Here is a 22,314-nt window from a genome sequence, read left to right as displayed (position 1 = left end):
GAGGCCCAGTGACAGGAAGTGGTGGGTGAATAACAGAGAAACAGAGAGGGCTGGGCCAGTGGGGGTCAGACAGAAGCTGCAGCCTTGTTGACAGGCCATGCCACCCCCCTTCCTCATGAACCCAGGGGCGACCCCGTGGAGAGCAGGGGCCCGTCAAGATAGGGGGGACCACCAGCCCCAGTGGCACCCAAGACTCATCCCTCCCGGGTCTGCCCATGCCCACCCCAAGACCCCGCCTGCTGGCACTGCTGGCGTACAGGCTCCTCAGGTCTAGGGCTCCCCTGGAGGCCCAGCCCCTTCCCTGCCCTGCTGTCTCCTCGCCCCAACACCCTGCTTCTGGGACATGGCACGAACCCCCAGCTTTATGGGGACAGTCGGAGAAAGAAGCCAGGCAAGGAGGCGCCCACTCCAAGGAGTGCTGATATCGGACGGGGGGTCGGGGGTGCACAGAACTTGTGGCCGATCCTGAGGTGCGGGGTTTGTGTGGGCAGCTCCGCTCTACCCGTGGTGCCACCAGCCCACCCCCAGCGAAGGGAGAGGCAGGGCTGCAGAGCTGGCGGCGCCTGGCCATCACACCACACACGCTGTGGGATGCAGGCGCACGGTCAGGGCCGCCTGGCCCGGCAGACACAAGCTGTGAGCCCGTCTCCAGGCCGGGGTCCTGGCTCCTCAGAGCACTAAGCTCACCCAGCCCAGTATCCCCCAGTCAAAGCCCCTGACCAGCAAGCCTGAACTGGGCTGGAAACAGGAAGCCCGGGGCCTCCGAGAGCCCAGGGTGCACGCGTGTGTCAGTGTGTGGGGGAGACGGACAGGCAGCCCCTAGGCACGCACAGCCTGGCATCTGCACGCCTGCATCAACGTTCGTGTCTGCAAGTCTGGGAGTGTCTGGCACAGCCGGGTGTGGCTCAGGCGCGTTAGGGCCCCGTGAGCAGCGAGTGGCAGGTCTAAGCGGGTCTGGCTAGGAGTGCGTGTCCCTTTGCGTCCATCCTGTGACATCGGGTCCGCCTGGCCGGGGCTCACGTCCAGTCTCCCCGTGCGGGAGGCAGGCAGCCCCGGGGTGGGGGAACCTCCCTGCAGGTGGCATCGGCGCCCAAGCATCCCAGGGGGGCACCCGAGCGTTTGAGCACGTGCGTAGCCCCGTGGGGGCGGCCGGCTCCCAGCAGGGTGGGCCGAGTGGGCCGGGGCCTATCATCTGGGCACGTACTCCCGGGGCAGCCCGGCCCAGTTGTGGTCACGCAGGGCCCGGTCCACCGTCCGGATGTAGCCGTTGATCAGGTCCTTCATTGCGGGGGTGAAGGGCTCGAGGTCGTGCGGGCGCCGGCCGCGCCGCCGGAAGCTGCCCTCCTTGTTGTTCTCCACGCAGAGCAGGCGCTCCTCGCTCACGGACACGTTGAGGAAGGCCACCATCTCCCGCAGCGTGGGCACCAGGCTGCGCCGCAGCTCCTCGTAGTGAACCACCAGCAGCCGCTTGCCGTACTTAAGCCAGTCCAGCACGTGCGAGGACCACCACGACGCGTAGCTGTTGACAAAGTCCGGCCACTCTGGGTGGGCGAGAAGGGGCGCCGTATCAGGGCCCGGCCCCGGGGGGGCTGCTAGCCTCCTGGGGGCCAGGATGCTCCATCATCCACCGCCCAGGGCCGACCTACCCGATCTCCCCCGGAGGAAGACCCTCTTGGCGACCTCGTGCAGGGGAGGGTTACTAGCAGGCTGGGCTCTGAAGAGCTGCAAGCCCGCCTGGGAGCTGTGACCTCAGGTCCACCTTCCCCCAGCGGTTTCCTTGGAAACACACCAAGTTACGACGAACGGGGACCGTGCGTTCCAAGAACTGGTTCTCTCTCGGGTGGACCTTGCCCTCTGGGACTGTCCCTGCATGGCGAGAGCCCAGGGTCTCGGGCCTATGGGACATAGTGGAGTTAAAGACAACCAAGGCAGGGCCTCTCTGTCGAGATGACCCTCGGTTCACCTTGATGTTGCCCTGGCAGCTCTGCACATCCAGTCTGGGTAATGGGGGCCGAGCAGTGTGTGGGGGGCAGCTGTTGTGCCTCCTAGTCAGATGAAGACGCTGTGCAGGCCGGATTTCCTGTCCCGGGGCCTCCTACACAGCTACGTGAATGGGGTGCCTAACTGATGCTTCTTGTGTCTTGTGGGTGCGATCGCCGGTTTAACCAGTGACGTACAATGAGGCCACAGGCGGGGCAGCTGCGATCTCTGGCAGGTGATCTGCTCCATGAGGTTTTTTTTCAGCAAATTTAGAAATTCGGTGGGTCTTTTTTTTAAGTGGGGAGAAGGGTGCAAATGTCAAGAATCACCCCAACAAAAATAGCTTCCATAATTGGACTATTAAGACACCTCAAATGCTGTGGGAAGCATCTGCTTTCTCTAATCTTCACAACGACCCTATGAGATGGGACCACCCTTGTTTTTAAGGTGAGAAAACCGAGGCTCAGAAGACAAGGTCTGCAGCTTGCCTCGGGTCACTGGGCTGGTAAGGGACCCAGGAGGGATCAGAGCTCAGCCTGCCTGCGTCCTCAAGGGGAGTCAGCAGGAGGGCAGGGATGGCTGACGGGGGCTGGTCTAGAGGGAGGGTGATAGGGAAAGGGGGGGACACCCACCAGCCTCAGCTGATCCGGAGTCACACAGGGACTGAAGCACAAGCCTGCCCAGCCTCAGGCCCCGTGTCTCATCATGCCACCCACTCTGCTGGACACAGCTGTATTTCTGATGGCTTCATTTTATATCACTCACTATCCTGACTTGTGTCTCTTTAATTCATTGCCCAAAGGCTAGACTGTGCGTGCCTTGAGGGCAGAGACTGTGACCCCTGTAGCCTGGGCTCCTGGCGCCTTGCCCAATGCCTGGCACATAGTAGGACGTCAGTAAGCGTGTATCCGCAGACTGACCCCACAGATAAAGTTGCGACCGTTCCCCCACCCCGCCGGCCCTTTCTGCTCACCTTTGCTCTTCCAGTTGCGGTCAGCTGCGTAGCCCAGGTGCCCGGCGCATTTCCTGTTGAACTCGGCCACCAGGGACCTGTACGGGTTCCGGATCAGCAGGATGGCCGAGTCGAACATCTCAATCTCCCTCCTGCCACTCTCGTGGGTCTTCACGCAGATGGTGCGCCGGCTCCTCCAGTGGTCCTTCTCGCCCTTGAACCCTGCCCGGGAGAAAGGCATCGTGGGGCCCCCACTGCCACAGCAGCAGACAGGTCTGAACGCCAACCTGCACCCCTGAGGGAGAGCCGACATTGGGGGCACAGCAGAGGGCACTGGGATGGTCTATGGATGGCGGATAGGGCCTGACCCTGCCCAAGAGACAGTGAGAGCAGGAGGCATCTAAGTGGGGAAAGATGGCGGCTGCAAGAGAAAGAAGATATGGCACCTCCTGTAGATCCCAGAAGTCAGGAGGCAGAGCCCGACCATGCCCTCTCTCTAGACACTGTAGATGCATCCATTTGGGCATCTGCATGGCTATGTCACATGAGCATTGCAAATAACCCTGTGAGTTGACCACAGCGGCAGGCATAGCCAGATGAAGAGACTGAGGCTCAGAGTGGCTATGTGACTTGCTCAAGATCACACAGCACCACAGCATCAGAGCCAGGGCTCTCTCCACGTGGCTTTGTGTGTCCCTGTGAGGCCTCTGTCTTCTACTCACCTCCCCACAGAAGGGGCAGGATCCCCATCATCAGGCTCAAGGGCAGTCAGCAGCTGTAGCCCCACCCTCTGACCTTATGCCACAGTCCTATAACTGGGCTCCAGCCTTGCATCTGTGGAGACTCTACCCATCCCTACACAGAGTCACACATTTATCAACAAATATCATTGTGTGCCCGTTCTGTGTTGGACTTTACACTGGGGATAAAGGGGTAAGACTCAGACCCTGTCTTTAAGCTTACAGTCTAGTGGGGGGATAGCCCAAGTGTAATACAGAGCATAGGGGCTTATGGGAACAAAGAGTAAGGGGGACTAGTTTGGGAGTGTAGTGGGATGTCACAGAAGGCTTCCTGGAAAGATGTCCCCTGAGCCTGGTCTCCTGGCCACATCTCAACATAGCCCATGCCATCCAGCTCTGGCGACAAGCTCCAAAATTGCCCATGAGCTTGCCTCGGGCTCTTGGAAGCATAAATGAGTCCCATCCCCCCACCCCCTTCATGAATGGTTGGGAAGTATTTGTATCTACAGCAAGTCTTTGATGCCTGGAAAATGCACGTGTCCTTTGAGTCTGTAAGTCTGGGGTCACCAGCTGAAACGCAACACGTTTCAAATTCATCTCTGCCGTGGGCCAAACACCAAAAGTCTTTGCTTTGATTCATTCTGTCAAACAGCTGGGAAGTTCCAGGAAAGAATGAGTCAAACCATGAACCAAGTAAACATGAGATCTGGTCTTTGACACCCTGAGGCCCAGGGTGCCTTTTGTACTGCCTTGGCCTATTTCAACTGGTACGACTTTTCCTTATAACCCAGACCACGCTCACCCATGACGGTTTGGCATTTTGGCATTGGAGCTTCCTTGCGAATTTCACGTGTGTGCACGTGTGTGTGTGTGTGTGTGACTGCTCTGACAGTGCTCTGAGGCCAGTGGCTACATCTAACCAGTCTCGTAAGGTTCAAAGATGCATCGGGGATCTCTAAAGCCATTCTGAGGCAGTGGCAACCCAATCCTTATTATGCCCAGCTATCGAGCCATTGGGCCACTTAGCCATTTGTAGACTGAGACAGCCAGCTGTTTGAATAAGGTAAAGGCCTTCTTTCTAGATGAACACGGTGGGTAGCTGCAGCCTGTACACATTAGGCGGTTCCCAGGGGACTAGGCCAGAGTGGGCAGGTCCATGTGCTTCATCTGGCCACTTCACCTGTAGCTGCTATAACACTCAAGACTCCCAGGGGTGATGAAACTGGGTTATATGGACACCCTTGGCTTTTTCTCAACCAGACCAAGATTGCTGTGGGTAATTCTAGAACCCGCTGCCACCTCAGGACGTTTGTGTTTTCTCTAGGATGTTACTGATAGTATCCTCTTTTCCTCAACCAAGCTCTAAGAATCCCAGAGAAACTGTTGTAACACTTGACAACAGAGAAATATATTTCACCAAATATAGATCCCACTTGGCTTATCTGAGGTTCTTAGTCTTAAACGGTGCACAGATTTGAGCCATTTTCAAGTTCATTTACTTGACATAATGAGGCCTCTTATTTCTACAAGAGAAATATTAGAAATCATTAACCTCTTGAAGATTTTTGGACCTCGTTTCAAAAAATCGTATTTTGATAAGCTACACTTGCCTCAAAAAAAAAAAGAAAATAGAAATGAACACATGAAGTCAGTTTCCCCTAATTATTGAGGGTTCTAAAAATTAAGGAAAATTCAAGAAATGATTACAGAGAGGGAATCTAAGCTACTAGGCTTTCCCTTTGAATCCAGAACAGATCTTGTGAATTTTCTCTCAAAGTGTGGTCCTAGGGCTGGCTGTGTCAGCACCACCTAGGAGCTTGTTAGAAATGCCAATTCCTAGGCCCCATCTCAGATCGAGTAAATCACACTCTCTTGGTGGAGGGGGGCGTGCAAACCAGGAAGCTATGTTGAATTAATAAGCCCTCAAGGTGACACTTACGCACCCTCAAGTTTGAGAAGCACAGCACCAGAGCTCCGGGGAGGAGCTGGCTGGAGAAGCTGCAGTCTGGGCGCTGGGAACTGCCCTCCTCCCTGCCCTGCAGCCTTCACTAACCTTTGTTGTAGAGAGTTCCGTCAAAGTAGTAGCTCCCTGTGTAGAAGCCAGTGGCGTGCTCGATGAGGTGCCGCGCCCACGTGTTCCCGGCTCCCGGGAAGCTCGACAGAGCCACAAACACTTTGGATTTGGTGGGCAGGAACCTCCGGTCCGTGCACCGGGTATCTGAAAGTCCAGAAGTCGTCTCAGGGTTACCCACCTCCACTGCGACTCCCAGACTCTCTCTCAGACTTCCCTAGATAGGAAATGCCAACCCAAGACTCCCACTGGGAGATGAATGGGAAAACTGAGGCCCAAAAAGGGGAAGGGATTTGCCACCTGGACCTTGGCTGCACGGGTCCGCGGCTGGCCAGAGGAAGCCCCAGTGATGACGAGACCTCCCAGTGTAAGAGTCTGGTGGGAATCAGCATCCTGCAGACTCCCAAGGTCAGCTGGGGCAGACCTGCTTCTCACACAAGGAAGATGCTGGAGCCTGGGCACACAGCCTGGGTGACTTACTGGTCCCCAGGTCCTGGACTGGCTCAGGGAGGCTCCCGTGGCCACTGGGCTGCCATGTCACCCAGCCCCACCACCCTGCCACTGCTATCCCTCTGGACCCTGCCTCTCTGCTCGTCCTCAAACCACCTTCATCCCCAGAGAGACTAGATAAAGGTCAGGTGCTCTTCAAACCGAGCCCCGCATCCTGTGTCCAGCCTCCAGGGATGGTGGAGGCCTCCTGTTCCCGTTATCCCAAGATAGGACCACCCACCAAGACGTCTTCCCCGCCCCAGGACCGCATACTCAGTCCAAACCCCCAGACCAAGTGCCACAACCAGCGGTAGACACAGGAGGAGGGCCCTGCACGCCTGTCCACCTCCGGGGCAGAACTCACCCTGCACGGGCGTCTGGTAGACCTCGCAGTACTCCGCTAGCCTTTGGGCCTCAGACTCCTGGCCACACAGCGAGCTGTCCACAGCATCCCGCAGGTTGAACTGGGGGGTGGGGTAAGCACAGTAGCACTCCCAGCCCCTGAGGATGGCCAAGGGGAACTCCTGCCAGGGAAGGAGAGAAAGAGAAGCATCTTGGGTGAATGCAGGGGCCACGCCCCCGCCGCTCAGGCACCAGGGTGAGCACGGGGGATGTCCTGCCAGCTGCATGGGATCTACAGGGGTGTCTGTCCATCCTTCCAGCGCTGGGCTCTGGGCCCAAACCCAGGGGAGACAAAGCTCAATGAGACGGGACCTCTGCCCTCTGGCAGCTCACCGCTGGCCGGTGACGAGCCCACGGTTTTTTGTTTGTTTGTCTGTTTGGTTTTGTTTTTTATGATAATTACAGTCTTTATTTATGTAACTGGTCACATAGTCATAGCTGGTATTTATAACTACCTTCTTCTATTACCCATTCTTTATATATATGTGTGTGTGTGTGTGTGTGTGTGTGTGTGTGTATAATTTTTTTTTTTTTGCTGCACCACACGGCATGCAGAACTTCCCCGACCAGGGATCGAACCCGTGCCCCCTGCAGTGGAGTCTTAACCACTGGACCACCAGGGAAGTCCAGAAAAGTCCACTGTTAATAGTACCGGTGCTATTACAGAGGGGTGACTCCACTGGGGGGACTGGACCTGGATTTTGGAGACATCTAGGGGGTCGTCAGGAGTGCCGGGGAGGGAACGGCATTCCAGGTGGGGAAACCACACGTGTCTGGGTTAGAATGGGACAGAAAGGCCCACCCAGGGCAGCTCAGCATTCAACATCTTTAACCAACAGACTGTGAGCCCCCAGTGAGGTCTGGAATTCCCGCCAGCCCTCCCTGGAAAGAGACAGACCTAACCCCTGCTTCTGCAGTCCTGCTGCCGGGTGGGGTGCAGGGCCGGTGACAGATTCCCACACAGCATCTCTCCAGGACCGGAGGGGTGGGCACGGCCAGGCCTTGACCGCTCCGGGTGCTCAGGCTGATGGGGGCTTCCTTAAATCGGAGGGGCCCTGCCAGGGTTAGAAGGCCAAGCCAGCTCCTGGCAGTTTTTTACATATGTTTTCTTGGTTCCCTCTGGGGAGAAGGCTGCACCCACCGCACAGCAGCGAGAGCTGGGGTGCTGGCATTGGGAAGGCCTGAATGTGAATTCAGGTTCACAGCCTGGTAACCTTGAACCTTTCTGAATTTCACCATTGAACAAAGGGAATAAAACCCACCTTGCACATCGGTTGTGAAAACTAGATGAGAAAGGTCCAGATTGCCCAGTCCTGGGCCCGGCACACAGTAGGTGCTTTCTTCACAGAGGAACGGGCCATCCTCGGCCTCCTTTCCCTGGTGGGCAATTCCTCCACTCACCTCTCCCACACATTTTACTTGAGCACCTACTATGTACCAGGCACCAGGTAGGACACTCAGCCCCATTTCCACTCTGCCTCTCCGTGCATCTTGCAAACAGGAGATGCGAGGCTCCCTGGAGCACAGAGAGAGGAGAGGAGTCAATTGAGTGTGTGCTTGGGGGTGAGGGAAGCAGTGGGCAGAGAAAACTTCTCGCTGCTAAGGGAAACGCTGAACAAACCTTTTTGTTTTTTGCCCACAGCAAAAATCTCATAAAAAAATAAATAAAGGAAAATCAATAGCGTCTTCTGAGCGTGGCTTGGCAGAGCCCGGGATTTCGGCACTCAGAAAAGACAGTGGATGGTGTCCCAGCCAGGGGAGGGCGATGCAGAGCCTGGGGCCGGGTGGTCCCTTAGGAGGTAGGAGGGGAGGCTGCCCCCAGTGGAGGGCTGTTCTCCTAAGTGTAGGTGGGATGCTCTCCCAGAGACCTCACAGCCCCCACGAAGGCCTCTTCCCACCTCCCTCCTCCTTTGTCAAGGCTCAGGGGCAGTTTTGCCTCTGCCAGCCCCGCGTCCCTCTCTCAGGGCTGAGCTGCCATGTGGGGACAGGAGAGAGGATGCTTTCACTATTCTTACACTACACACCCCTACACACACACACACACACACACACACATAAAATCTGCTTCCAGAGCTCAGTGCTCACTTAGGCATTAGAAATGCCCTTAAACCTTTTATGGGACCATAAGCAAATCACCTCCCCTTTTGGAACCTTAGTTTCTCCATCTGTAAAATGGACATATTCCTTGAGTTGTCCTGCCTGGAAGAGTCGGAGGATCTCATTTCTCTCCCTCTGATCCACCGTGAGGGCCAGTGAGACTAGGACATTTACCCCCATGCCTTTCCTGGACGAGGCTTGAGTTGCAAATTTCTCCCAGGACAGGGGGCTAGGGGTAGGCAGTCATTCTGGGCGTCCATGGGCTCATGTCCAGAGGCACCAGGTTTACAATCCAACAGACCTGGACTCGAATCCCAGGGCCACGGTTGAATATCTGTATGACCTTGGACCAATCACTACCTGCCCCCCAAGTCTTGGCTGTCTCATCTGTCATCTGGGGGCAATAATATTCACACCATAGAGTGCTGGGAGAATGAAGGGAGGATGATGCATGAAAAGGACCCAGCACATAGTAAGGGCTCCCTTACTCTTAACTCTTAAGACCTCTAATTGTACTAGAGGCGGGCCCCAGACCACCCTCCTGACACTCAGAGTACCTGAGAGTTTGGTTCCTAAAATTCCTCTTTTTGGCTCCCCTTCCAAGGCCCCAAAAGCTCAGGATCAAGCAAAGGTTGGAAGTCCCTCCCCCAAGCAGCACTTGTGATCCTTAATCTCGATCAGACACATAAAGAAAAGAATCGCTGGGACTTCCCTGGTGGTGCAGTGGTTAAGAATCCGCCTGCCAATGCAGGGGACACGGGTTTGATCCCTGGTCCGGGAAGATCCCACATGCCGCAGAGCAACTAAGCCCATGCGCCACAACTACTGAAGTCCACGCGTCTGGAGCCTGTGCTCTGCAACAAGAGAAGCCACCGCAGTGAGAAGCCCATGCACCGCAACGAAGAGTAGCCCCTGCTCACCGCAACTAGAGAAAGCCTGTGCACAGCAACAAAGACCCAATGCAGCCAAAAAATAAATTTAAAAAAAATATTAAAAAAAAGAAAAGAATTGCTTTGAGGGCTCAGTGGCCACAATGGGGCCCTAACCCTGGAACCAGGACCCACTCAGCCACAGCTGCCGTCACTGTCAGAGCTGCGGTGACGTCCAGCACCGGCAGCTGGGGCCGCTGGGCTTGGAGTGAGGGGACAAAAGGCTGGACAAACCCCATCAGTACCTCTGGCTAGACTCCACCCAACCTGGGGCCCCCATGTCATTGCGCAACAGAAAGCGAATCTGTGCCCTGACCCTCAATCAGAATGCCGTTGGCTTTCTGGAAGCAAGTTCTCCTGCTGATGTGAGTTAGTGAAAAGCCATCACAAGAACTGCAACCTCTGGCCTCTCCCACTGCTATCCATCCTCTCCCGAAAAGCCCTCATCCCGCCTCGTCCCAGATCAGTACCTTCGTCACAGCGAGGAGTGGGAACAAGCAGCCTGGGTACCACGGCGGCAGCAGAGAGCACGCAGCTGTCTGCGTCTGTGTCCCCCACACTTCCATCCACGCTGGCTCTTATGGGCTGAATTGTGTCCCCTAAAATTCCTATGTCGATGCCTTAACCCCCAGCACTTCAGAATATGACTGTATTTGGAGACAGGACCTTTAAGGGGGCAATTAAGTTAAACTGGGGCCATTAGGATGGGCCCCCATCGAATCTGACTGGTGTCGTTATAAGAAGAGATTAGGACCCAGACACACAGAGATGGAGGAGAAGGCCACTGGCAAGCCAGAGAGACAGGCCTCAGAAGAAACCAACCGTGCCAACACTTTGCTCTTGGACTTCTAGCCTCCATAACTGAGAGAAAAATAAATTTCTATTGTTTAAGCCACCCAGCAGTCTGTGGGAATTTGTTATGACAGGCCGAGCAAACTAACACTAGCTTTCTTACCAGTCCTTGGCCACTGTAGTCTCGCTCCCACCTCAGGGCCTTTGCACTTGCTGTGCCCTCTGCCTGGAATGTCCTTTCCCAGATACCCTCACGGCTTTCTTTTTTTAAATTAATTTATTTTATTTATTTATTTTTGCTGCATTGGGTCTTCGTTGCTGTGTGCGGGCTTTCTCCAGTTGCGGTGAGCAGGGGCTACTCTTCGTTGCGGAGTGTGGGCTTCTCATTGCGGTGTCTTCTCTTGTCGCGGAGCACGGGCTCTAGGCACGCGGGCTCCGTAGTTGTGGCTCATGGGCTCTGGAGCGCAGGCTCAGCAGTTGTGGCACACGGGCTTAGTTGCTCCGCGGCATGTGGGATCTCCCTGGACCAGGGCTTGTACCCGTGTCCCCTGCATTGGCAGGCGGATTCTTAACCACTGCGCCACAATGGAAGCCCCCCAGATACCCTCATGGTTTTCTCCCTCACTTTCTGCAAGACCTCTTCCGTGAGGCCTTCCCTGGCCACCCCATTTCGAGTTGCAACATCCCTCCCGCTATCACCGATACACCCAATCCCTCGCTGTGTTTTCTACTTCTGTTTCAGTGGTATAACTTACCTCGATGGAACACTCTGACCCTGAATGTACCACCCAGTCTGTTTTGATGAATGCCTATCAGGACACACAGCATTTCCCTCACACCAGTTTCCTCGGCCCCTTCCCAGTCATACCCCCCTCCCCCAAAGCAACCCCTAGTCTGACTTCCATCACAACAGATGAGTTTTGCCTATTCTAGAACGGCCTATAAATAGAATCACTCAGCACATATTTTTGTGAGTCTGGTTTCTTTCAGAAAAATATTTGTTAAGTCCACCCATGTTGTTTTATCTGGCAGTGGATTGTTGCTTTTTATCGCTGAGTATCATTCCGTGTGTGGACACAACAATTTGCGGACTCCTTCACTTGATGGATCCCTGGGCTGTTTCCCGTTTTTACCTATTACGAATAACGCTGCTATGAACATTCTTGAGCAAGACTTTCAGTGGATACACATCTTCATTTGCAATGGGTAAATATGTAAGGTTCCTGCTTCAGTTTTCTCCACGGTGCTTGTCACCATTCAACATACTATATATTTTATTTATTTTACCTGGTTTACTGTCTGCCTTTACCCACAAGAATACAAGCCGGGATTTTTGTGTGTCTGGTGTGCTTTGCTGCATTCTCAGTACCTAGAACGAAGTCTAGAACATGGTGGGTGCTTAATGAATGTTGGATGGATGCACCAACGAATGAATGAATGAATGAATGTCCTTTCCAGATCCCAACTCCCCCCAGAGTTGTTGGCAACAGACTTGGACATGAGCCTTCTGTTGGCCACTTGTGCCCGGCCATGAGTAAAGAGAAGAAAGCCTGTTCCATCTAAGCAAACCCTCCCTGACAACAGGAACCCCAGGGGACTCTGCCATCCTGAGATTCCTGTTCAGACAAGAACATTTTACCAACACAGTTACAAAAAAAAAAAAAGTCTGCTCAGGGCAGGCTGGGTCTGTCTCCCTCCCCGGCGGTAATGGCTGATGTTGATGCCTCACGATCCTGTATCCCAGGGCTGGGGCCAGGCTGCCCCCACCAGTGACCCGAACCTTTTTGCTTCCTTGAGTGGATTAAACTGTCAAGTTCCCGGGTGTTTGCAGAGCAACGGGAGAGCTGCAGACAGTAATGTGGTTTTCTTTACAACATAACCTCTTCAGCAACATCATTGGATTCTGAAAACACAGAACAATTTTCAGCCCCTCGGGGATTTCTAAGACATGATTTCCATAAAAATTAAATATTGATGAATCTTATCTCTCTGCCAACCTTGCTGCTCCCCGGTATCTCCACCTCAAGCTGCAGGGAGAGAGAGAGAAGAGGAGAAAATGAACCAAGACAAGGCAGAAAAACAGGAACACAGATGTGATACTGCTTCAAACAGATGAGGAGTTCCGAGGGCAGGGTGGGTGCACACCCTGATCCCAGTACTTTCTCTACAGCCCGAGCCTGGGTGTCCAGGATGGGGGCTCAGGCGGGGACTGGGTCTGCAGTACGTCTGGTCATTCAGCCTGGAGCTGAATCGGGTCACGATACAGCCAGGGCTGGGCTCTCCGGGCGGCGGGGATCCACGCGCCAAGGCTTGGCCGTGGCCAAGGGGTCAAGGAGCGGACATTCCAACAGGCGAGGAGTGAGGGCTCAAGAAGGACCCCCTCTGGGGTCTCCTCTTCTCCGTCCTCGCTCCTCCTTGGGCACCTTTCTCAGGATCTCCAGGATTACACAGAATTAGCAAAACTTCAGAGATGAGAACTTCCGGTTTCAGAAGGCGAAGCTGAGGCTTGGAGGCCGGCGGCAAGCAGCCCATGACCTCAGGCCATCAGGGTGTGTGGGAGCAGAAGCCAGCCTTCTGGACTCCCAGTCCGGGGCTTTGCCACACACCACACTCAGCCCCTGGGAGGCAAAAACGTGAATGCGGTGGGTTTGTGATGAAATTCAGGAACCGGCATGGAGGTTGCCTCTGACCAGTCTCTTGCCTCCAGAGGCAGAACTGGGGAACATTCAAGACACAGAAAGGAGAAGAGAGGCCCACGAAGGGGGATGTGGGGATGGGGATGAAAGGACCGACTCTTGCTTTCCGGCAAATGTCAGTTTGGATGCAAACCCGTCGCTGATCCTGTAACTGAGAGCATGTTTCCCTGTGATCTGACTGCAGGTGCGGGGCTGTGCGGTTTGGAGGGGCAGCTACGGGAGGTGGACCCAGTTTGAGGCCTGTCGTCAGGAATCCCGGGCTTTGAATCTCACTTGTGTGATTGTCGACAAGCTACCAGGCAGCTGTGAGCCTTGGTTTTATCATCTGTAAAAGGGGCATAGCTTAATGATTAAGGGCTCTGGTGTGAGTTTAAATTTAGACGGCTTGAGTCTTGATTTCTCCAGCTGTAAGGGGGATTTTAGGATGCAATGAAGTACGGTCATCTCTTGCTATCTGCAGGGGATGGGTTCCAGGACCTGGCACAGATACCCAAATCCGCAGATCCACAAGTCTGTGGTTCCGTGTTCGTGGATTCAACCAATGGCTGATGATGTATACTGCGGTACGAATTTATTGAAAAAAATCCACACATAAGTGGACAAGTGCAGTTCAAACCTGTGTTCTTCAAGGAACACCTATACTATTAAGGGGCCTTTCAGAGAGCAGACCCTCAGCAAGTTGGCTGGTCCGAGTCTGGAGGAGGCCAAAGGCATGGGGTGGGGGCATTAGGCCATCACTCTGTATTCACTCTTCTCCACAGGAAGAGCCAACCCACCAGCCCCCTTCTACGTGTCCAGCCTCAAAGGTGCTGCCTCAGGATAACTTTGAGCTAAATGTCAGAGTGTCTCCAGGGGCCCCTAGGGGATGTCCCCTTGGGCGATGGCTCTCCACAGACTGGAGCCCCAGACAGCAGACAGAGGTAGTAATTCACAAAACCCAGACCCACGCAGGATGGACTGCATCTATCGAGATCCAAGGGGACGTGGCCAGAGCCACCGCCCAGCAGAGAACAAGCCGGCTCCGCATTAATGCGTGCCTTTCCATCCCACAGGCAGCTGGGTTAGCGCCTCCTTTAAACGGACAAAGGAAAAACCTCAGAAGAAATGTCGATGGGAAAACATCCAGGTGATTACTATTCTGTATGAAGAACTTATACACCCCAAAGAGGCTAAAAGAGGGCAGGCAGAAAGGATAACACCTCTCTCCCTGCGATGCCTTTCTCAGTAGGACCACTAGCAGTTGCTGGGACAACAAACCTCAGATCACAAGGTGCAATAGCTGAAGCTTCACACGTTAGTAACCTATTTGCAGATGGTGCCAGATTTCACCCATCAGTCCCACCGCAGGAACGCACACTCCCACAAATGGCCTATCTACTCGAACACCAATATGGGGCTTCAAAATTAACAACCCCACATCCGAATGGGTAGCAATGCAAACATCTAAGATCATTTTCACTTTCTGTTCAAATGAAGGAGGTGATAACATCTAGAGGCCTGAGAATGAGCAGGTTTTCTTCCATCCCCAACACGATCGCAGAAAATTAGACAAGATCATTTTACTGTGTTTAAAAACACATTACATAGGTCAAGTCGCCCTTGCTGGCAGAGAGTCAGATCATTAAGATGCTGACGTGGCCCAAAATGTTCTTTCCCTGTCAAACTACACTCTGGGAGCTCCCCAAATCCGTTGTAACTCACTAGCAAAAAACAGTAGAGATTTTTATCGGGAGCCACAAATAAATCTCAGATGGTGCTCGAAATTGGGGCACAAGGAAGGCTCCCCCTCTTTTCCTGCTTGCATGCCCCACCTCTGGCATCTGCTGTCTCCCGGCCCCCCTGCCCAGCCAGCCCTAATTAAGCCTGTTGTCCCCACCCTCAGGTTTAGCTCTGCCCCATTTAGCAGTCTGCTGTGAGCATTTTCCATCATAAAAGTCGTTGAAAACATTTTCAATGGCCGTATTATAGTCCACTGTATGGCCGCGGCATAATGTAACCATTCCCACATCGTGGGACATCTGAGCTTGTCTTGCAGCCAAATTAGGATGAGATGAAGCTGCCATTGGGACGTCTGTGCAGCCTCGGTGCCACCAGCCTTTCCGGAGAGGAAGTGCTTGGCACGTCGGTCAGGAAAGTACAGCCAGAAATCTCCAAATTCACCTCTCTCACTCACCCTCAACGTCCAGGAGAGGAGAGAGAAGACCCTTCCTGCAGATAGATCCCTGGCCTCTGCAGGCCTGGGTCAGCTGAACTTCCAACTGATCCTGTATCCACCAGACCTCAACGCTGGAGGCGGAATTTGCTTCTTCATCTTCCCTAAATAGTTGTAAAAGACAATCGATCACCAGGATTCAGATGCGTGGGGAACGTGAACCGGGCCTGGGTATGGCTGAGCCAACACATTCCAGGTGGCCCTCTGGGACAGTGGTTCCCCTGCAGGGGACCCCTGGCTATGTCTGGAGACAGTCTGGGTTGTCACAGCTAAGTGGGGCGTACTATTGGTATGTAGTGGGTAGAGGCCAGGGATACTGCTAAATATCCTACAATGTACAGACAGATCCCCAAACAATTATCCAACTCGAAATGTCAACAGTTGCAAGGATGAGCAACCCTGCCCTAGAGTGAGATCAGGGTCCCAGCCTAGCTCCCACTGGGAACCTGAGAGCTGATGGGGATCATCCAGAAGGCTTGAGGCCAAGTCATACCAACAACCGCAGAGCAGGACGAGGGAGAAGAGAGGAACAGACATTCTGGGAACCAAAGGCTCACTCTGTCAGGCAGACGGTGGTTTTACTTACAAGCATGACAACTGGGGCATCATCCTTGCCCTACCTGGAATTCCTAATTCCAGAGCCAGGTCACAGGTGGACTTCAGTCACAGTTTTGCCAAGGCATCTCTGGGGGTGGCCCTGAGGACTGCTGTCTCCCAAAGGGATCCACAGAGAACACCCCTCACCCCAGAGCATCCTACGCACAGCTATGAAGCCCCACACCAGTCATACGCCCCCTCCCTGCCACACCATCAGTAGCTCCCTCTTACCCACCAAAAAACATCTGGACTTGGAGGCGGGCATCCAAGGCCTGTTGCAGTTTGTCCCCGTCCTACCTTTCACATGGCACCGCGGAGCCCTGCACTCTGGGCGGGCTGGCTGCCTTCCCACTACCTCACCCCTGCCCAGCCACTGCCTAGTTTTATGATGCACTCCTCACACCCCTCCTCTGCCCGCTGACGCCGCCCCACATCCTCCAGTTCTAACCCTTCCAAAAAGTTGCAGCCCTCCTACTGAAGCCTCCCTCCAAGCCTCCTTCATCCCCATCAGGCACTGACCTTCCTCTGCTGTATGTCAGAATCACCCAATTCCTGTCTTAGCCCTTCTTCAGGGGTGAGCTCTATCTCATGGGGGAGCTGGCACCACCCCCATAAGTGTCAGTGTATGTGTTTGGCCCCTGTCCCACAAGTATGTCCTGCCAAGACCTGCTTTCAACTTGAAAGCTGGAAATAGTGACTCTGCTCCTCACAGCTGCAACATTCCGTGGATCTAAACAATGGGACTCAAGGAAACAGCCACTGTCCCTGCCCCACCTGACAATACAGGGGAGGCCAGGATAGGAGCCAAGCTGTCAGCACAGATTCTGACGCCTGTAGGGCAAAGGCCATTTCTGAGAACCCTGGACGCCCTTTCATCCTTGTTCTGACCTCAACAATTCACAGCATCACTGCCCAGAGCCAAGCAAGGAACCTGTCCTTGAAACGCATCTCGAGGGGAGACTTACAAAATGCAAAGGTGCAAAATGGCATAAGCTACCAACAACCCTCAGGTATCTTTTGGCACACGCTGCAATGTGAGATTGCAGCGACCTGGATTTCTGTCAGTAAATATGAAGAATGGCTGGAAATAGGAGTTGAAGAGTTTAAAATCTTCAAGTTCTGTGTCTGTAACCACAAGGCAGAATTCTCTGGGCCCTTGTGGGCTGCCCCAGGGGAGGCATCCCCAGAATACCGGGCCATCTACCTGGGATGCTGCTTTGAAGTCATCCTCTCCAAAAGAAGAGGCACAAGGATGCCTTGCTTCCCTCTCATGCAGAGCTGGTGGGGCGTAAAATTAACACAACCTTTGCCGAGGGCAGCATGGCAAAGTTTACCCACAGGACAAGGACAGACAGCCTTTGACCTGGCACCGCCTAAGAATTTTATCTGGCAGGTCCACTACCGACACAAAACGACCCACCTACAAGGATAGTCATCACAGCCTTGTTTGTAAAAGCAAAAGACTGGAAACAACCTAAATGCTTAACAGCGGGGCGTTGGTTATAGGACATCCATGTAATTGAATAAAAGAGTGGGAACGCGCTTTCTGTGCCAATGTGGAGCAACATTGTGGAGAGAGAGGAGGGGATTGTGGGGCAGAGAAGTGTGTGTGGCTCGTTACCATCTGTGGGGTTTGTAAAGGCATCATGACTCTGTAAGGGAACAACTACTTGAATATTCATAGAACCTCTTTGAGAGTGGCTGGCCGAGGTCAGGTCCGTCAGCTGCGTCCAAGGAAGGACACTGAGTGGACGACACACAGGGGTGAGAGGAAGACTTTCCCCTCGACCCCCTTTGGTGTCTTTTTACTGTGTTCCACGTGAGCATGTTATCTATTGAAAATAATTTAAAGCATCAAAGAGGCAGAGCCGTGATGCTGCCCGCTCCCTTTCCTCTTGTTTCTTTTCCTGTCTCCTGTCTCCTCCGGCTAACTCGCCTGTCCCCTTCCCCTGCCGATGTCACACCGAGAGGCAGCAGCATGAAAAGCACGGGGCGTGGTGTCGAGAGTGGGATGTAAAGCCCGTCGCTCTGTGCCTGCGTGTGAGAGCTCTCATTCCTGCAAACCTGCACCGGCTCCGCAGCAAGCAGGGGTCAGACTATCCCCGCTCACGGAGCGCTGGGAGGATCAGAGCCGACCACCAGTGGGAAGCCTGCAACCCAGCGCCCGGCACGCAGGAAGATGCCTCTATGTCTGCTGACCGGGAGGCTGGCCTTCAGCAGGCCCAGACCAGCTGAGTTCCTCTGATTCCAGTGGGCGGCCCTCCAGGGAGCCGCTCTGAACTGCAGGTGTGAAGGAAGCCCAGACAGGGCGGCTTGCTTCCCTGCTGGGCAAGCAGGTGTCCCTGCCATCTCTACTGGCTCTGCTCCCACCAGGGGGAGAGGGGAGGAAGGGGTCCGCAGGCCAGATGTCTGTGAATCAACAAACAGTCTTTTCGGCTCCCAGAATTGTGTCTCATGAGCCCTGATGCCTAAGACATCCTTGGCAGTGGCTTTGGAAATGCCGGAGATGTCAGAGAGCCACTTCAAAGGCCGCGACTGTGCAAGAGGGAAGCGAGTAGGAAAAAGGCTTTGTCTCCCCCCACCTCTAAGGGAAGCATCTCAAGAGGGCTGAGAGCACGGCAGCTCCCTGTAGGTCGGGGCCCCATGGAGGGAGTGCTTCTTTGTGTCCAACTACACGTGCTTTCGCTGAGGCCCACATCCTATACCCTTCTAACAACCAACAGGCTACGGAGCTAGGCAGAGTTCAAATCCTGGATCTCCCCCTTCCTGGCTGTGTGACCTTGGGCAGAATGCCCAAGCTCTCTGTTTCCTCACCTGCAAAATGCAGTTAATCAGAGCACCTATAGTTGTCAAGAGGATTAAATGGGTTAACACGTATAAAGTTGGAACAGAACTTGGAATAAATGATCAATGCCTGTTAGCTTCTGTTGATAAATATCATCATCATTGCCAAGGCCCTCCTCTCTCCTAGCCCTGCTCTGTTACACTGCCACGTACCACAGTCCCATCAAGGCTACTGAACCCCAGCACATCGGAGCAGCCCCAAATCCCAGCCTACTGCCACCCGGGGCTATATCCAGGGCCACAGCATCCAGCCCAATCTGGAGACCACGGGTCTCCAGCCCCAGCTCTCAAAGCTCTTTGGGCGGCCCGCCGGTCCCGCCAGCCTCGCTTCACACCCCGTCCCCGGTCCTGCTTTGTGCAAGCCCCACGTGGCCTTGATCAACATTTCCCACCCTGGAGCTGGCATGCAATGCAGGGCCAGTGGCCTTTGGTGCCCAGCCCGGCCCCTGCACAGAACCACACTCCACTTCTCAGCCCAGGCTGAACCAAAGGTACATGAGTGACTACAGCCCCCGAAGTCAGATTCACGGCCCAACGCTGTCAGCGCAAATAACAGAAAATCTGCACTCCCCAAGTCCCGAGCCAGCATCTTCCTGCTTCCAAACCAAATCAATTTATCTGACACTTGTGCCAAGAGCTCACGTCGGGAAAGGCACGATTCTTTCAGCTTTACAACCTTCTCTGACAACTCCCCACCCAGCCCCGGATCACCTCGTTAGCGGGCTCCCTGCTGGCGTCCTCGGCGACTCTGCTGCATCATCGCCTGCCACCCTCCCGGACCTCCCTCCTCGGCTCCCACCCAGGCTCCGAGGATGGACAGCCGCAGCCCCACACGGGCACCTGCCCCTCCCTGAGACCACCACTCAGGCTGGATGGTTAAAGGGCATGGCTGTGAGATCATAATTGCTCTTACTTTCTGGGAACAAAATCCCGAACACGTCTCCACGGTCACGTTGGCCTGTACCAGGGAGTCGGGGAAGGCGTGTGTGACGTTCTCCAGCAGTCGGAAGCAGCCACGGTACGTGACGGTCCTTCCTGCGGGGAAGGAAATGGGGTTCCGGTGAGAAATGGTGCCCACCGTTCTTGGTGCCTGTCACAGAGGAAAACAGTGGCTTCAGATGCCGAAACAGGTGGAAATACACTCAGGAAAGGCAGATTTCCAATCAGAGAGGGCAAACTGCCCGTAGAGGCTGCGGTCAAGCCAAGCTCCCGAGAGAAACCAGGCACCAGAGCTTTCGTTAGCCTTGGTCGCCAGGGTCACCGACAAGGGACCATTTGGCTGAAGCTTCTGAACTCATGTCTTGCTTCTCCTGCCAGCCCTCGGGGGACAGTATGCATCCTCTCCTCCTCCTTCCCTCTCTCCCTTCCTTCCTTCCTTCCACAAATCGGGATTGTGCATCCATCCTGTGCTAGATTCTGCACTAGGTGACCCAAGAGATTGATACTCTGGAAAACTCTGTCCTACCCACGTACACACGAAAAGAAAAGTCGATTTGGAAACCTGAAATCCTGCCACACTCCCTCTTGCTGTGCCATCGAGTCACACCACTACTTTGCTTTCTCTCTGATCTTGAACTCCCGCCAGATTCTAGGAATACTCCTCAAGCCCGTGGTACACAGGCTGCCAGGTTGTTCTACAGACCTTCTGGTGGAGAAGTTTAGTTCCCTAGTTGGCTTCCTTGGTGTGGGGACAAACCTTCTGGAATGTTCCGGCACCAACTGTTCCTATTTCCTCCAGACTCCTCAGAATTTCTCTGGATGGCGTCCTGATTCTCATCCCATGCTCCTTTTAACACAACATCTCCTGGGGCTCAGCATCTCTCCCGGTTCTCTCCGCCTGCCACACCTCGTGGAGAGAGCCGAAACCCTCTCGCCAGCCGGCACCATGGCGGGAGGCTCTCTCCACGCAAAACTGCAAAGCAGGACCAAACTCTGGGTCTGGAAGCCCATCCTATCGACCATGGCACCAGTGGTCTGGGCGTCAGGGCATGGACCTATCAGGGCACAGATGAAGGAAAGCAGCCTGGTGCTGGGAAAACAGTCCAGGCGGAGCATCCTAACGGCCTGGGATCAAGCCCCGGCACTGCCAGGGACTCAGTCAGCAATCTGGGCGTGTCATGGACTCAAGAGACTCTCCATTTTCTCACCTAAGTAACGCCTGGCAGCTAGAATTGTTCTGAGGAATGACATGCACCCACATGCCAGCCCCCATGGGGCTGCATCTCCCAGAGCCACCTTCCTGCCCTGGATTTTGGTGCAAGGGCCTGGGGTGATGACTTGTGCAGGACCCACAGAACTCTGTCCTGTCCTGTGGCATGACCGGGCCCCCAAAGGACAAAATATCTAGACGGACTGGGCTGTGGTCCTCGGTCAGCTGCACTGGGGTGGGACAGACTCCAGGGAGACAGGCTCCGGGGCACACGGCAAGGGAGGTGAGCAGGACAGGCAGGGCGAGTGGGGTGATAGTGTCCCGGTGAGTACCTCCCTGTGGCCTGGGTCACCCCAATGCTCCCCACACCCAGCCCTGACCCTGACACACAGCAGGTGCCCAATATGTGCTGACAGAATAAGGAATTGGACACGACAGGGCAGGTGAGGGCGCGGCATAAGCTGTAACAGGTCAGTGATACAAGACGCTGCTAGAAGTGCAGCGTCAGCTGCCTCTAGACGTCACCGCTGTGACTGTCAGGGAAGAGGCTGTCACCCAGGGCAGCCCATTCCACACCCTTCTCCCCCGCTCCCCAGGTGACAGCTCCAGGGGCACTTAGGGCAGAAGGACATCTCCAAGATAGAGCCACTGATGACTTGCTCTGCGCCTCCCTCTGAGCCCAACCCGGGGAGCACCTTCATGGGTCTAACCCCTGTGAGAGCTCCTTGCCAGTGAGAAGCTGAAATCTCACACGGCCGGTCACCTGGTCACCTCTTGACAGAGATCCTGTCGGTTCATGCCCTTGAGAAGGGAGCAGGCAGGCAAAGGTCAGCCGTGCAGGCTCCACAGCCTGCCAGAAGGGGTGGCTGTCAAACCGTTTCAACATTAACTATGACAACAGGTCTAGCCGACTTGAGATCTGAGGCTGGCTTGAATGACTGGACCATCTGACCCTTAACCAGTGGGCAACCTAGAGCCAAATACTGATCTCTAAGAGTCGGTGGCTAAGCAGGCAGGACGAGCTGCCAGGGCAGCCCAGAGCCCACATACAGACCTGATCCTCCTGGCGGGCAGGGCTGAGGAGTTAGGGGGGCTAATGTTTGAACCCAGGAAAGTCAAAGGTTCTAGAAGCCCTCCTGGAGCAGTTTGGTCCTCAGGAAGCCCATGTGGATGCCCAGATGACAGGGCAGGACTTGATACATCCATGTACCATGGCAAACTGCTGAGCCTGCACAGGGCCTGGCACAGAGTAGGTGTCAATGAGTATCTGTTGGGTTAATGGCTCATTAGTGAATCCGTAGAGTGTGTTGTCAGGGTCTCCACCCCTGTCCCCATTCCCCCATCTGGAGCCCTGGTTCCCAGAC

The 22,314-nt window shown here is 54.6% G+C and overlaps 1 protein-coding gene across 3 annotated transcripts in view; it reads right to left on the bottom strand.

Moving 5' to 3' along the window:
- Positions 1-247: 247 nt before the first annotated feature.
- The window catches only part of WSCD1 (WSC domain containing 1), a 40,733-nt gene continuing 18,666 nt past the window's right edge, over positions 248-22,314 (bottom strand). For 2 of the 3 annotated variants that reach the window (XM_061176149.1, XM_061176150.1), the window contains 5 exons: positions 19,715-19,836; positions 6,597-6,756; positions 5,726-5,890; positions 2,954-3,154; positions 248-1,541 (listed from right to left, as the gene is read on the bottom strand). In XM_061176149.1, the coding sequence (XP_061032132.1) occupies positions 1,189-1,541; positions 2,954-3,154; positions 5,726-5,890; positions 6,597-6,756; positions 19,715-19,836 (1,001 nt within the window). In that variant the 3' untranslated portion in view covers positions 248-1,188. Of the gene's footprint in view, positions 1,601-2,953; positions 3,155-5,725; positions 5,891-6,596; positions 6,757-19,714; positions 19,837-22,314 lie in introns of all 3 variants that reach the window. The other variant, XM_061176151.1, reaches the window with a different exon arrangement.

This window comes from Eubalaena glacialis, chromosome 19, assembly GCF_028564815.1.
Source record: "Eubalaena glacialis isolate mEubGla1 chromosome 19, mEubGla1.1.hap2.+ XY, whole genome shotgun sequence".
Taxonomy (NCBI): Eukaryota; Metazoa; Chordata; class Mammalia; order Artiodactyla; family Balaenidae; genus Eubalaena; species Eubalaena glacialis.
The sequence above is the reverse complement of the archived record's forward strand: the minus strand, read 5'-3'. Positions and strand labels throughout refer to the sequence as shown.